The following is a 13,287-nucleotide window of genomic DNA, read 5'->3' as shown; positions in this document are numbered from 1 at the left end:
CGAGGGGCAGGTTCTTTTTGAAGACGTGGCCAAAAATCTTTCCATTTGCTGGTTATTTTCCCACAGAACAAAGGTAGAGATGGCTCGTCCTTGAGGTGAGGGGCTTTGCTGCAGAGGAGTCCTCCTGAGGGAAAGATCACAACTAAAAATTCCCTATTAAACTGTTTTTGCCTCAACCCACGAGTTTTCCAGCTTTTACCCTTTGGATTCTCTCCCCGATCCTGCTGGTGGGGAGTGAGTGAGCGGCTGTGAGGGCTTGGCTGCTGGGGTTAAACCATGACAGCAGGTGTGTCTGAGCTGGAATCCTTGCTGAGAGCTGGAATCCTTGCTGAGAGCCTCCTCTGCTGGGGCTGGGGTGTTCCATGGGTGCATCCTGCCCAATCTCGGGGTGTCCATGTGCCGACCGTGTTTCCCACTGGAGCACGCAGAGCGTGTGTGCTCTGCTCTTTCATCCATCACCTTATTGATCTTTGTTAAGTGTTTATGCTGTTGCTAAAGACACTCTTGCTGGGACAGGTTGTACGATATGGGCTTTCATGCCACGGGAGATCCATGAAGACCTTTGGCTGTGCCAGTTGGCCGCTGCTCCGTGGGGTTGGGAAAGCCACGCTCTGATAACGAACTTTAAATTGGTGTGTGGAACATCAGTGCTTACAAAAGGTGTGTGGGGAGAGTAACCACGCAGGCTGGGGTGTTCTGGTGCTTTGCCTCCTTGTAGCTGTGCTTTATTTAAAGACTATCAGGAACAACAATCGTGTAAACGCCCTCCTTGCTCTGTAGTTCCAGCATCCAGCGTGGAAAACAAGTGACCTCGAAGAAAATTCTCCACTTGTGTACAGTTTGCATCAGCAAAATTTAGTCTTTGTTGTGTTTTTTACCTTTGGAGAATAAACCCAAGTGTACCATTTTTTCTCTTTCCTTTTTTTTTTTTTTTTTTTGCTCGTGTTGTCTTTTAAGTTCAGAAGTTTCCATCAGCACTTCCAGTCACTCCAGCTGGGATACAGTTGTCCTTGTGTTGTAGTGAGCTGTTATACAGTTGCTGTGCTGCTTTCTGAAGTGTCGGTGGTAGATTAAGTAACTTCTCTGTGAAAACCACTTGGAGAGGACTTTGGGCCCTGCTTTGTTTAATAAATTGTTCTTGATTATTGCTAAATTTAATGTCTAGCTTCCAAGACAGTATCTTGTATCAAATTCTTGTTTAAAATAGAATAAAACCTGGATGTCTTCTGGTATTTATACATCAGGGCTCTGGTTTCATAAGCAATGACATGGGTGTACAGAGTCACCTGACAATCCACTTGTATCAGCTGAAAGCCAAATTTTTGGATGTAGTTCAGCTGTTACCTCTGCTTTAAGCCCACAGAGTTTAGCCCTTCGCACCCAACACTGTTTGGACTCCTCAGTAAATAGTCTCAATAAATTATTGAGATGCTTAAGCAGAACTAATCATCTATTAAAGGCAATTTGGAAGAATGCCTCAATGTTAGCCTGGACAGTAGTGGTTGGTGTGCCCAGCCTGGCACTGGGACAGGGTGCCTGCTTAGGAACCAGCCTTGGAGTGACTGCACAGAGTCCTGAAGGTAAGAAAGGGTCCTTTTGAGCCTGTTCTGAACTGAAAAAGTTCCTTTGCAGCCCCGCAGTTTGTGGTTAGGAGGTTGCCCTGCAGAGCAGTGATCCTGTGAGATTGTTGGTGCTGCTGTGATTTTATCCCCAGCTGGGCAGGGAGGTACAATGTGCTGTGGTGTCCGCAGGACCTCCGGGACTGGGCCAGCTTGGATTGGAAATCCAGGATTTCTCCTTTGCTTGGCAGCTCATGGCCATTGACTTCATCCAGCTGGAGTGAAAAGTGAATTTCCTCCTCTGTGTGTTGAAAGAGGAGACTCGTAAGGTGGTTTGGGTTCCTGGCTGTGCCCTGGTTGTACCAATAACCTGTGAATTACAGCTCTTTTCTCCTCTGGAAACTACTCTTCTTCCTGAACAAATACAGATTTCTCCTCTGCATACCTGTCAGAAGTTGCATTCTTCTTATTTTGGTGTAAGTTATTTTACTCCCTTTGACCTCAGTTAACAGGGGAAACATCATCTCTAAATTCTGTCATTTGTTGGGAGATTGTGCAAAGATTACTTGGCTGAGATACCACAGCATGACAACGTCTCACATGGTTACTTATCTCATAGTTCTAATTGAAAGGTAAACAAGGTCACTTGGTCTCTATCAGAAATACTTTAGTGCCCCCTCCTGTATTTTGCTGAATTCCCTCACTTTTCCCCCAGACTGGGACGTGTGGAATCCCCTCACAGCCTAGTGCTGGTGTCCTCAGTGGCTGCAGGAAAAGCTGTCAATGAAAGTAGGAAGTGTCATTAAACCTATTTTAGGAAGGGAAAGCAAATAATCTCCAGGCTGGGGAATAACTGGGATCTCTTGACTCCGCGGGGAGCGGGAGCTGGAATGTGCTGCACTGTGCTTTCCAGGCAAGAATGTCCTCCTTCAGGTAAACTTAATGTGAGATTCCCCCACCTACCCCTTAATTCTGGTTTTGAAAGGTCCATTCTTGTGTTCCTGCAGATCAGATCTGTTCAGCACTTGAACTTTGCCAGAGAGCACGGGGAGGGCTCCCTGCCAAGGACTCCAATTCCGCTCCGGGCTCCAGTGTGGGACTATCTTGTACTGTTGTTGTTGCTGTTGTTAACTTTTATCTTGGTGCCAGGGCTTGACCTGGAGAGTGTTGGGCTGGTTGTTGCTCCAGGAACACGTGGAATTTTATGCTTCATGAGGATGTAGCAGTAAAGCTCTGCCAGTACTTTTATAACTGGAGGACGGGTATCCATTTGATTCAAACTTGGCTGTGAATTTGGATTGATGTTTGGATTCACTGGGTGTTTCTTAGGGGTGAAAACGTGGTGCCGTGGGTCTAAGTGGGAAGGACATGGTGGAGCAATGGGTTCTGAAAGGTGAATTTGAAGAAGGAAGGAAATATGCAGGAGGCTGAGGCTTGTTGGGCGTGAGACTCGTGGAGCTGAGTGCAGGATACCTTGGAAGGAACAGTCAGAGGGAACGGGATGTGTTGAAGAGCTGGGGATTGAGGTGGTTCTGGTCATGGTATAAGAGAATGTGTGATCCAGAGGAACTCAAGGAGCTTTAAATCATCAGCTTCCCTCCTGTAATGACAGCTGTGGTGTTGCTGTGGGACTTGCAAGGATCCCCAGTGATCTGGGATGTGCATCCTGGGTATGGTCCCATCCCAGACACATCCAGCACGGCAGATAAACTGCCCGGTGTGTGGTTTGGGAAGAGGAAATGTCCGACAAACAAATGTTTCACAGCACTTAAAATCTGCACCCACTGCAGCAGTTGGCACTTGGTTATCTGGGAGGAATCCCCATTTGGGCTCTGTAAAAAGACCCTGCTTTAAGCAAAAACATACCTGGATGGCTGCTGGAATTCTGTGTTACCGTGGAATGGGAGTTATTTACCAGGGAGCAGGGAGAGGACTGGTTCTGTTCTTTCATGGTGCATCCTTTCTTTAATTCCTGAAGTCCTTAGGCTCCATCCTTTGTCAGAGCTGAGTCAAGGTTCATTTTTTTTAATCTGTACGTTGAAGCCCTGGTTTTGTCCATCTCTGCATTCAGACCAACTGCTCTGTCTTTAAAATCATGGGCAAAACTGTCTTTGACTGAGTGCAGATTGCTGCCTCCAGTGCCTGCTACCTGAGGCATAGGGAACCATTTATTCCAGCTGTGGAATTCTGCATCCCTTGCTGGGCAGCATTTCTGCTTGTTCTTTCTCTGTGAAACAGGATGGAAGGGCAGAGCTAAATCTGGAGCAGATCTTAGGAAGGCTTCAGCTGCCTCAGTCTTATCACCCAGATCAAAGACAATTTCACATCATATTTACAAAACGTAAAGCCCAAATGGAAGAGGAGAGCTGCCCTTTCCACACCCTTTCCAGGCAGAATCCAGAGGGAAATAATCCCAAATCCTTTCTCTGGGGTGTGTGTGTGTGTGTGTGTGTGTGTGTGTGCTGCAGTCTGCTCCAGGCTGCCTTTCACACCAGGCAGCTCATGCATCCCTGCCTTTGGAATCCACAGCCACGTCACCCCTGGCCCCTGGCATGTGGCAGTGCTGGGATCAGTGCTGGCTCCTGGCTGCGATGTGCCTCAGGTATGTGTCTGGAAGGAATGCTTTTTCCTTGGAGGCTGGAGGAAGGGAGGAGCACAGCACAGCCTTTCCCTTTGTCTGCCAGCAGGCCTGGGCTCTGAGGAGGGGGTGGATTTCGTGGGCTATTTGGGTTTTGAGGAGCATTACGTGTGGAAAGTGAGCTTTGGGGAGTGTGTGTGTGTTGGGTGGTAAGTCCTGTATCAGTGACACATCCTCGTGGAGCTTATTTTTGTGGGGATGCTGCAGCAAATCGTGGCCATTGATTTCACAGCAGCGGATTCAGCTGGCAGAAGGGAATATTTTTAACCAATGCTGAAGCTGCTCCTCCAGATTTGCTCCTCCAGCAGCAAATCGTGGCCATTTCCTTCATAGCAGGGGATGTTTTTAACCAGTGCCACATCGAGCTGTGTGTACACACAGGATTTGTTTCCTTGCAGCCACAATGGTCAGGAATCGTTTGGACTGGGGGCTGTGGGTGGTTTTTACGGAGAAAGGCAAATATTTAGGACACTGTTCTCACAAAACCTGAAAAATCAAATTTCAGTTATACTGTGTATAGATTTTAATCTCGAGATCAAACCCGGGATATCCAAAGGAACCACAGACTGTGCAGGTATTTTGTTTTGAAAATGGTGGAATATACCATGGGCTACATGAAACGTGGAGTGGAGTCACTGGGTGTTTGCTGGGCTTTGCTGGTCTCATGTAGGGACGACCAGAAGAGAAAGTGGCACAGATTTTATCTGAGTCTGCAAATTCGTGATTCCCTGTCCTTGTGATGGCTTGTCTGGAAATGGTGAAGAACCTGGGAGAGCAGAATTCCGTGGCTGGAGCCAGATGTGCTGGGTGTGGGAGGCAGGATTGGTTCCCTGTGGAAGGTGGGAGCAGGGATTGGTACCATCTGGGTGAGTGGTGTGGTGTGAGGCTGCTCAGGATGGAGACAGGGCTGGAAAATATCGCAGGACAAGTTGCTTTTTCTTATGTACTTCTGTTTTAACATGAATTAAGTGGGGAATTTCTGGTGTACCTAATGATTGGGTAGTTTGAGCTGCTCTTCACAGAGGAACAAAGGCTAGCAGGTGAGAGGCAATGACTTCCTGGGTAGCTACGTCATTTTGGGATGTTTTGGTTTGTTAAACTCTGTTCTCTCCCTGGCACCTCCTGTCTCTGGTGAGGTTTATTTGCAGTGTGAGGCTGCCCTCACTCCACAGTGTGTTGCTGTCCCTGTGCCCTCCTGCATCCCTGGATGTGCCCCTGCTGCTGCTCCTCACCGTGTCACCTGTCCTGGCCTCAGCCACCTCACCTTCAGGGCTCGAGGTTACATCCAGGTCAATGTGACACTTTGTCCCTGGGTATTTGTTCCTTTTTTGAGTGATTCCCTCCTGGGTGGCTGTGTTTTGCTCAGGCTCTTGGGATGTGTGTGCACCAGATCAAAGCTGTGCTGCCTGGCTGTGGCCCTACACCAGGACAGACCCAAGTGTCCTGACATTTAAAAATTTCCAGCTGCTGTACCTTGTTTCAGTCCAGGTTTGATCATCAAGGCACTCCTGCAGTCATTGCCTTTGCTTGTCCCTACCCCCAAAATTTGCAATTTATGTCTTTGTCTGTGCTTGATATTCCTGTGCAGGGCTGGGAGTTGGACTTTGGTGATCCCTGTGGGTCCCTTCCAGCTCAGGATATTCCATGATTCTGTGATACTGAGTAAACATTCTCCCTTCCTCCAGTGATGTTTTTTGACCCTGCTGTGCTGTAGCACTTTGCTTGTGAGGATGTTTATTCTCCCAGCACTTGGAGTGATCTGATCTCCGTTTTATAGGTGGGAAACAGGCTCAGAAAACACAAGTGACATGTCCAGGGTGTCCCAGCTTCCAGGCTGGTGCCCAGTGTGATGTGTCCTCTCCTGGCAGCCTCCCCACCGTGTCTGTGTGCCTGTGACATTCCTGTCTGCAGCCCTGGAAACGCTTTCCCTGCCACCTCCCCACCCCTCCTGAAAACCCAGCCTCACATCCCACACACGCTGCCCCAACTCTTGGGGCAGACTGGCCTCACAGAACTCCCTCAAACCCCCCCAAAAATCCCCCAAACCCACCAGAAAACCACCCAAACACCACCAAAGCCCACCAAAAACCCACCCCAAATCCCCCAATCCTCCCCAAATCACCCCAACCCCCCAAACCATCTCAACCCCCCCAAACCACACCGAACCCCCCCGAATCCTCCCAAACCCACCCAAAACCACCCCAAAACTGCTGCTGAGGATGTGCTCCCCTGCCTCTGGAGCAGAGTCCTTGTGGATGCTGACAGAGGGGTGGGAGGCTGCACAGCCCGTGATTTTGGGATCGTGACCCCCCTTTTGGGAGCGTGACCCCCCTTTTGGGAGCGTGACCCCCCTTTTGGGAGCGTGACCCCCCTTTTGGGATCGTGACCCCCCTTTTGGAAGCATGACGCCCCTTTTGGGATCATGACCCCCCTTTTGGAAGCATGACGCCCCTTTTGGGATCATGACGCCCCTTTTGGAAGCATGACGCCCCTTTTGGGAGCGTGACCCCCCTTTTGGGAGCGTGACTGCCCCTTTTGGGATCATGACCCCCCTTTTGGGAGCGTGACTGCCCCTTTTGGGATCATGACTCCCCCTTTTGGAAGCATGACGCCCCTTTTGGGATCATGACCCCCCTTTTGGCATCATGACCCCCCCCTTTTGGGACCATGACCCCCCTTTTGGGACCATGACCCCCCTTTTGGGACCATGACCCCCTTTTGGGACCGTGACCCCCCTTTTGGGAGCGTGGCCCGGAGCAGCCCCGTGTGCGGGTGCCGCGCGTTTAAACCTCCTTACATAACCTGTAGATCATTTTCTCTCTTTCCTGATCAGCTGCTTCCCCGCGAGTGACGCCAGGGAGGCCGGTCCCCTCCGCGCCTGCTGCGTCACGGGAAGGGGCACTCGGGGCTGGTGGAAGCCAAGGGGACAGAGGTTGCGGGACTGAAGCAATCGGGGAAGTGCCGCTGCTCCGAGGAGGAGCCACGCGAGGGCAGGAGGCTCTTGGCAGCTTTTTCCCTGCTGGGCTCGGAGCTGCAGAACTGGCAGCAATAAAATAGCTGCAGCTTCGTTAGAGGAGTGGTAAGCGAGCCCTGAGATCTGTTAATTGCTGCGCTGAGGCAGCATGGAGGATTCTGCAGAGCAGAGTCAGGAGATGAGGTATCACATGCTGCAGAGGTAAGAATGACTGAGCTGATCGTTTCCTCGTAGCTGGGCTCTGTCCTGGAAATGCTTCCTGAGATGTTGGTGTTTGTTTTGTCCTCTGGAAGCTCGCAGTGCTGTGCATGCAGTGTGTGATGGAGATGCCAGGTGCATTCCAGCTGGGGAATCTGGGTTAGAAAAGTTTAAGATGCTACACGACTTCTAACCCCTGTAAATTCTGAAGGAGGGGTGAACACCTTGGAAATTCCTCCATCACAGAACGCTGCAGTTGTGGCCAGGTGATTAATAGGGTTGCCAGTCACTAACTCAGCATTTAATCTGTTTTGTTCAGAGCTCAGTGTGTTTTCTTCCTTGCTGCCCAGCTTCTACCTCATCTTACCCAGCAAAAAAAAAAAATAAACAAACTCTTCTGTTTTGGTTACAATGTGCAGCCTGTGGTTATTAATAAGTAAACTTGATGTTTTTGGTATGGTCACAAGTTAAACTGAGCTGTACCTGCTTATAAACAAGTGTTTGTGCCCTATTCTGGGTGCTGAACCTGTGGCTCTGTTGACACTGTACCTGTGGCAGTATCTTTGTGTGTAGTAATTTCAGGTTGGCAGGACAGTTCATATCTAAACATGTTCTGAAATTCTGACCTCAGGATTTTTACCTTTTTTCTGTTTTTGTTGAGACTGCTCTCAATAACCCTGCAATGAATAAACCTGTCTCACTCTTGTGAGACTTTGTTCCTTCCTTGCCATGAAGACTCTGACCCCCTAAATACACAAATTTAGTAGAAATTCAACCATAACTACACATTTCCTCTTTTTCTTGCCTGTGGACTCCTGAGATTCACAGGAGTGTGTGAACTTTTGCTCACAGGAACACATTCTAAGTTCAGTGACCATGTCTGGAAGTGCAGCTTACTGGAAGGAGGGAAAGTACAAGGGGATGAACTTGTGCACACAGAGCTTGTTCTTTACCTTTCTCTGAGTATCAGCTACCTGCTCTTCTCTGAGATAAGTTACTAGACTGGATGTAGTTGGTCTGACCTAGTAAAGCCATTTATGTGTCCCAGAATGTCACTGGGAGACAGACATCTGGTTTTTTGCAGGCTCTAAAATCATCCTGTTGTTCTGGTTTTCCTGTTACCTTCACTTCTCCCATTCTTGGCTTCGTGGATTGCTTTAAATCCCCTTCCACTGTGCTTGGAACAGGTTTGCACGTCCCAGTCAAGCTCAACGTTCCAAGGCTATAACTTGAAGCTCTTCACCAGCCATTTGTTGTGGGAGCATCTCACGTGTGGGAGAGAAAGCTTGAATTTCAAGTGCTGCAAATGTGCTTCCATGCTGTTCTGGAAGTCCTCAGGACGTCAGGGTTGTGCACAGCAGGATGTCCCAGCCCCAGGAGATGGTGTGTGTGTGAGGGTGGAGTGGGGGGAAGGATCCTCCACCCTGAGTGTGGTAGATAAGCATGTCTTTATGGTCAGCTCTGGGCACTGATCTTGCCTTACCTGGAGGGTTGTTTTTCCTTCTAGGACAGTCTGGAACAGTTTGGTCGGGGTTTCTTTCACCAGCAGATTGTTTTATCAAGGTGCTGGTCTGTGGTGTTACTGTGCTCCTGATGAAGGGTTCAGGAGGGTCTGTGTTCCACATGGACAAATCTTCACAGGCCAGAATGTATTTGTGAGGGAATGTGAGGGGGAATACATTTCTCTCCTGTCAGGATGTGGCCAGGCCCCTCTAACAGCAGCTCATTCCAGCTGGGATGCTCCAGCCCTCACCTGGGGCAGGGAACTTCCAGGTACAGCTCTTGGGCTACCTGGCCTTGGTGGCTGTGTTGGTAGAAGATGTTGTACGTGCTTTGACTTCTCCCGGGGTTGGTTTCCCCTTCGTGCCCTCCCCCAGCCATTCCAGCTACTTTCAGCTGAATCCTATCCCATTTCCCAGTGGAATTGCTCAATGGGAGCAGCTCCTCAGCAGCTGATTAGGCCAGAGGTTCCTGTGGGCTCCCTGTGGCTCCTGGGCACAGATGGTGCCAGTGCCCGCCCCTCCAGTGGCACCAACCCTTTGGGTGCTGTTGGGTCTTTCCAAAGCTCTGGTTTGATTTTTGGACACCTTCCCAATGCTCATTCCTGCAGAAGGGTTCTGTGATCCTGCTGGTGGCAGGAGCGTTAGGAAAAGCACAGGAAATCCAGTAAAAGATCAGTAAAACATAGGGTGATCTGGGAGGTAACACTTCAGGGCCTGTGAGATAAAAAGTGTCTCGTTATTTCCCCATCATGCAGACACACGATGTGAAGAGCAGGTTTTGGCTTTTCTGTTGTGTCTCCTCTCACAGTTTCAGCTTTTTCAACCTCACCAAATCAAAGCCAAAGGGTGATTTATCCCTGTTGTTGCTGTGGAAGCTGAAGCAGAAGAACGGGAAGTGACTGTGCCATGCCCACACAAAGGCGGTGGCAGGACACGGGGCTGGTCTTGGCAGACACAAAACTGGCTTTCTCTGTGTGTAGTAGAAGTAACGTGATTAATTTGTCCTCTGGCTCTCAGAGCTTTTGAGGAAGATGTTAAAGACTGGAGAGTGGAAAACTCTTGGAAAATGATTTCCATAGCCAGTCTGAGTCTCTCGTTTCCACCTGGAGATGTATTTGCTGTTCTTCCCCAAGAGGATTTCCTTACAGAGGCTGATCTTTGTAGCTTGTTTTGCCAAAGCCAGAAATCACTGTGGTTGTTTCCCAGCTTCCCTAGATGGATTGAAAGCAAGGTGGTGGAACACTGTTGTTCTGTGTTGGGCAGCAACATATGGTGAACATATTTTTACCTATTCATATACTGGCACAGCTGGAATTTCTCCAGGTAACCTGGATTTTTGAGAGAACTGAAGAAGAGCCATCCTGTAAAACTGAGGAGCAGGCCATGGGGGTCTGGAGGCAAGGAGGGATTCTGCTCCTCTGCTTGGGGAATGTGGTCAAGGGGAACTTTACAAAATATTCCCATATCTTCTGCACTGACAAGTTGTTTCTGTCTCCCACCATTTGCTCAGGCCCAGCATGTCTGGTTTGCACCTTGTCAAGCAGGGCCGGGACAGGAAGAAGGTGGATGTGCAGAGGGATTTCACTGTTGCTTCTCCAGCAGAATTTGTCACTCGGTTTGGAGGAAATAAAGTTATTGAAAAGGCAAGTTACTGACCCCTTTTAGCACATTGCATTTTGTTCTCCTCTCCTGAGCTGTGACTTCTCTCTCTCTAAGGCTGTAGGTTGCAGGTATCAAATTATTAATAGTCCTGAGTTTGGAAGTTGTGCTTCTGCCTGGAATCATTGTGTTTCCTTTCTCTTTTATATATGATAAATAAACATCTCATTGTTTTAGCTGAATGTGAGAGGAAGAGAAATATGAGTTAGCCAGAGCACTTCTGCTGATCCAGGGGGTTTTATAGACAGACATAACAAAGGTAGACTGGAAAAACACTAAAAAATATATTTAAAAATACATAATTTGATGGATGAGATCTCTGTCAGCTATTGGAAGTTTTAGCCACTTGTTTTACCTGTTCTCTGTGCCCTTCTGCTCTTTAGTCCAACCAAAACATAATACATTAAAATTTTATGGTGGATCAAGAGCTGGGTTCTGAATTAACTGCTGGGCCACAAACTGGATGCTGGCCAAGGAAACTGCACAGCCCCAAACTGGGCAAAAAAGTCTGCAGAGGAAAAACCTGTTTGCATAATTGTTTAGTGTTTTGTGCCATTTAGGCTCTGTTTCATCCCAGCTTCTACTCCCCTCAGGTGCTGATAGCAAATAATGGCATTGCAGCAGTGAAGTGCATGAGGTCCATCCGGCGCTGGTCCTACGAGATGTTCAGGAATGAAAGGGCCATCAGATTTGTTGTCATGGTGACTCCTGAGGACCTGAAGGCCAATGCAGGTGAGTTGTAAACCTGGGGAAGGTGCACAGCCTTCTCCTGGCACTCACCTGCGTGTCCAGAGGGATGCAAGGGTGGAATGCGTGTCCACTACGTCGTGTTCTGGCAGTAACAGGGGTGTCTGGGAGGAGAGAAGTACTTTTTAGAGTCAGTCCTATGAGGAGCAGCTGAGGGAGCTGGGAGGGCTCAACCTGGAGAAAAGGAGGCTCAGGGGGGACCTTCTGGCTCTGCAACTCCCTGACAGGAGGGGGGAGCCGGGGGGGGTTGGGCTCTGCTCCCAGGGAACAAGGGACAGGAGAAGAGGGAATGGCCTCCAGCTGTGCCAGGGGAGGGTCAGGCTGGAGATCAGAAGGAATTTCTTCGTGGAAAGGGTGATCAGGCCTTGGCAGGGGCTGCCCAGGGAGGTGGTGGAGTCCCCATCCCCAGAGGTGTCTAAGGCAGGACTGGCTGTGGCACTCAGTGCTCTGGGCTGGGGGACAAGGTGGGGATGGTCACAGGTTGGACTCCATGGTCTGGGAGGGCTTTTCCAACCTCAATGATTCTGTGACTCTGTGATACTTCCATAACTGTAAATTTTAGGGAGTTTTAGACCAAGTACTGTTGTTAGATTTGCAACCCAAATGAGACCTACTTTGTGTTGCAGAGTATATTAAAATGGCAGATCACTACGTGCCCGTTCCAGGGGGACCCAACAACAACAACTATGCAAATGTGGAACTCATCCTTGACATTGCCAAGAGGATTCCAGTGCAGGTGAGAAGTGTCACAGATACTTTCCAGAACAGGAGGCAACACCGAGCAATCATCTCTCCTTCAGTAACAAGTGGTATCTGGTGAACAAGGCAGGACAAAGAAATTGAAATTACAAACCTGTATCAGCACCCAAAGGCAGTGCATGTTGCAGTGCAGTGATCTCCCAGTAGGAATATCTGCAGGAGATGGGAGGTTCCCTTCACCCTTTCCCTTTCCTGCACCCAGTTCCTCCTCAGCAGGTTGCTGCAGCAGCCTGCTTGGACTTGCCTACAAGATACAAGACAGCCTTTAAACTAAACACACCGTGTAGTTCAGGAGCTGGTCTGGCTTTTGAATGTTCTGAGGGTGTTTTCAGTGAGGGAAAAAACCGACTTGAAGTGCTTCTGTTTCTGCTCACTTGCTTGTTTTCCTCCAACAAAGGGTGAATTATGCTGTTTTCTCCTGCAGGCTGTGTGGGCTGGCTGGGGCCATGCATCTGAGAACCCTAAACTGCCAGAACTCCTGCACAAAAACGGGATTGCTTTCATGGGTGAGGAGATACACTGCTGGTCTGATGTCTGGTCCTTACTTTAAGATGGGCAGATTTAGTGAGATAGAAAATCCTGAGTGTAAAAGAGAACCCTGAGGAATGGTTTGCAAGGGCAAGACGGATGACCTGTTCTTTACAGGGGTCCTTGTATGGAAGAAGGGGCAAGTTCTCCAGCGTGTCTTTGAATATTGAGATAAGAAATCAGAAAAGATTTCCTGAATGTCCCTGTTCTCATTTTAAAGAGGGTTCAGTTTTATGGGAAGAGTGGAGTTTTACCTAAATTAGACTTCTGGGCATTTCCCTCATGTTTGATTTTGCTCATGTCTCTCTCATGCATTGTCTTTGCTCTTTGCAGGTCCTCCAAGCCAAGCCATGTGGGCCTTAGGAGATAAAATTGCTTCTTCCATCGTGGCTCAGACCGCCGGCATTCCGACCCTTCCTTGGAGTGGCAGTGGTAAGAAGGAATTTGCCCTGTGCTTATCAAGATCATCCTAATTTTTTTTCCCCTTCAACGTGTCTAATTTTTAAGGAGCTCTGTGCTCAGAAATGTGTCCCTAGGGATGCTCTATCTGTTCAGGGTTTCAAGTTAGTGGTATTTGCCCACCACACTTGGAAGCAGTTACATCAGTGATGGAGTGAGCATGGAGGGTGGCAGGAGGAATTGGCAGTGTGCAGGGGAGGACAGGTAGGAGGGATTTGGAGAGGTGAGGAAACATGGAAAAGGTTGTTTCTTAGAGTACAGCTT

At 48.9% G+C, this 13,287-nt stretch overlaps 1 protein-coding gene across 10 annotated transcripts in view; it reads left to right on the top strand.

Moving 5' to 3' along the window:
- The window catches only part of ACACA (acetyl-CoA carboxylase alpha), a 113,710-nt gene that overhangs the window by 8,798 nt on the left and 91,625 nt on the right, over positions 1 to 13,287 (top strand). For 8 of the 10 annotated variants that reach the window (XM_064678088.1, XM_064678084.1, XM_064678087.1 and 5 more), the window contains exons 4-8: positions 10,382 to 10,514; positions 11,124 to 11,262; positions 11,904 to 12,013; positions 12,461 to 12,542; positions 12,898 to 12,996. In XM_064678088.1, coding sequence (XP_064534158.1) covers positions 10,382 to 10,514; positions 11,124 to 11,262; positions 11,904 to 12,013; positions 12,461 to 12,542; positions 12,898 to 12,996 — 563 coding nt within the window. Of the gene's footprint in view, positions 1 to 1,218; positions 1,581 to 7,113; positions 7,373 to 10,381; positions 10,515 to 11,123; positions 11,263 to 11,903; positions 12,014 to 12,460; positions 12,543 to 12,897; positions 12,997 to 13,287 lie in introns of those variants that run through there. The other 2 variants (XM_064678086.1, XM_064678085.1) reach the window with 2 other exon arrangements.

The sequence above is a fragment of the Pseudopipra pipra genome, chromosome 21 (genome assembly GCF_036250125.1).
Source record: "Pseudopipra pipra isolate bDixPip1 chromosome 21, bDixPip1.hap1, whole genome shotgun sequence".
NCBI lineage: Eukaryota > Metazoa > Chordata > Aves > Passeriformes > Pipridae > Pseudopipra > Pseudopipra pipra.
Note: the sequence above shows the minus strand (reverse complement) of the source record. Positions and strands in the feature narration are given on the sequence as shown.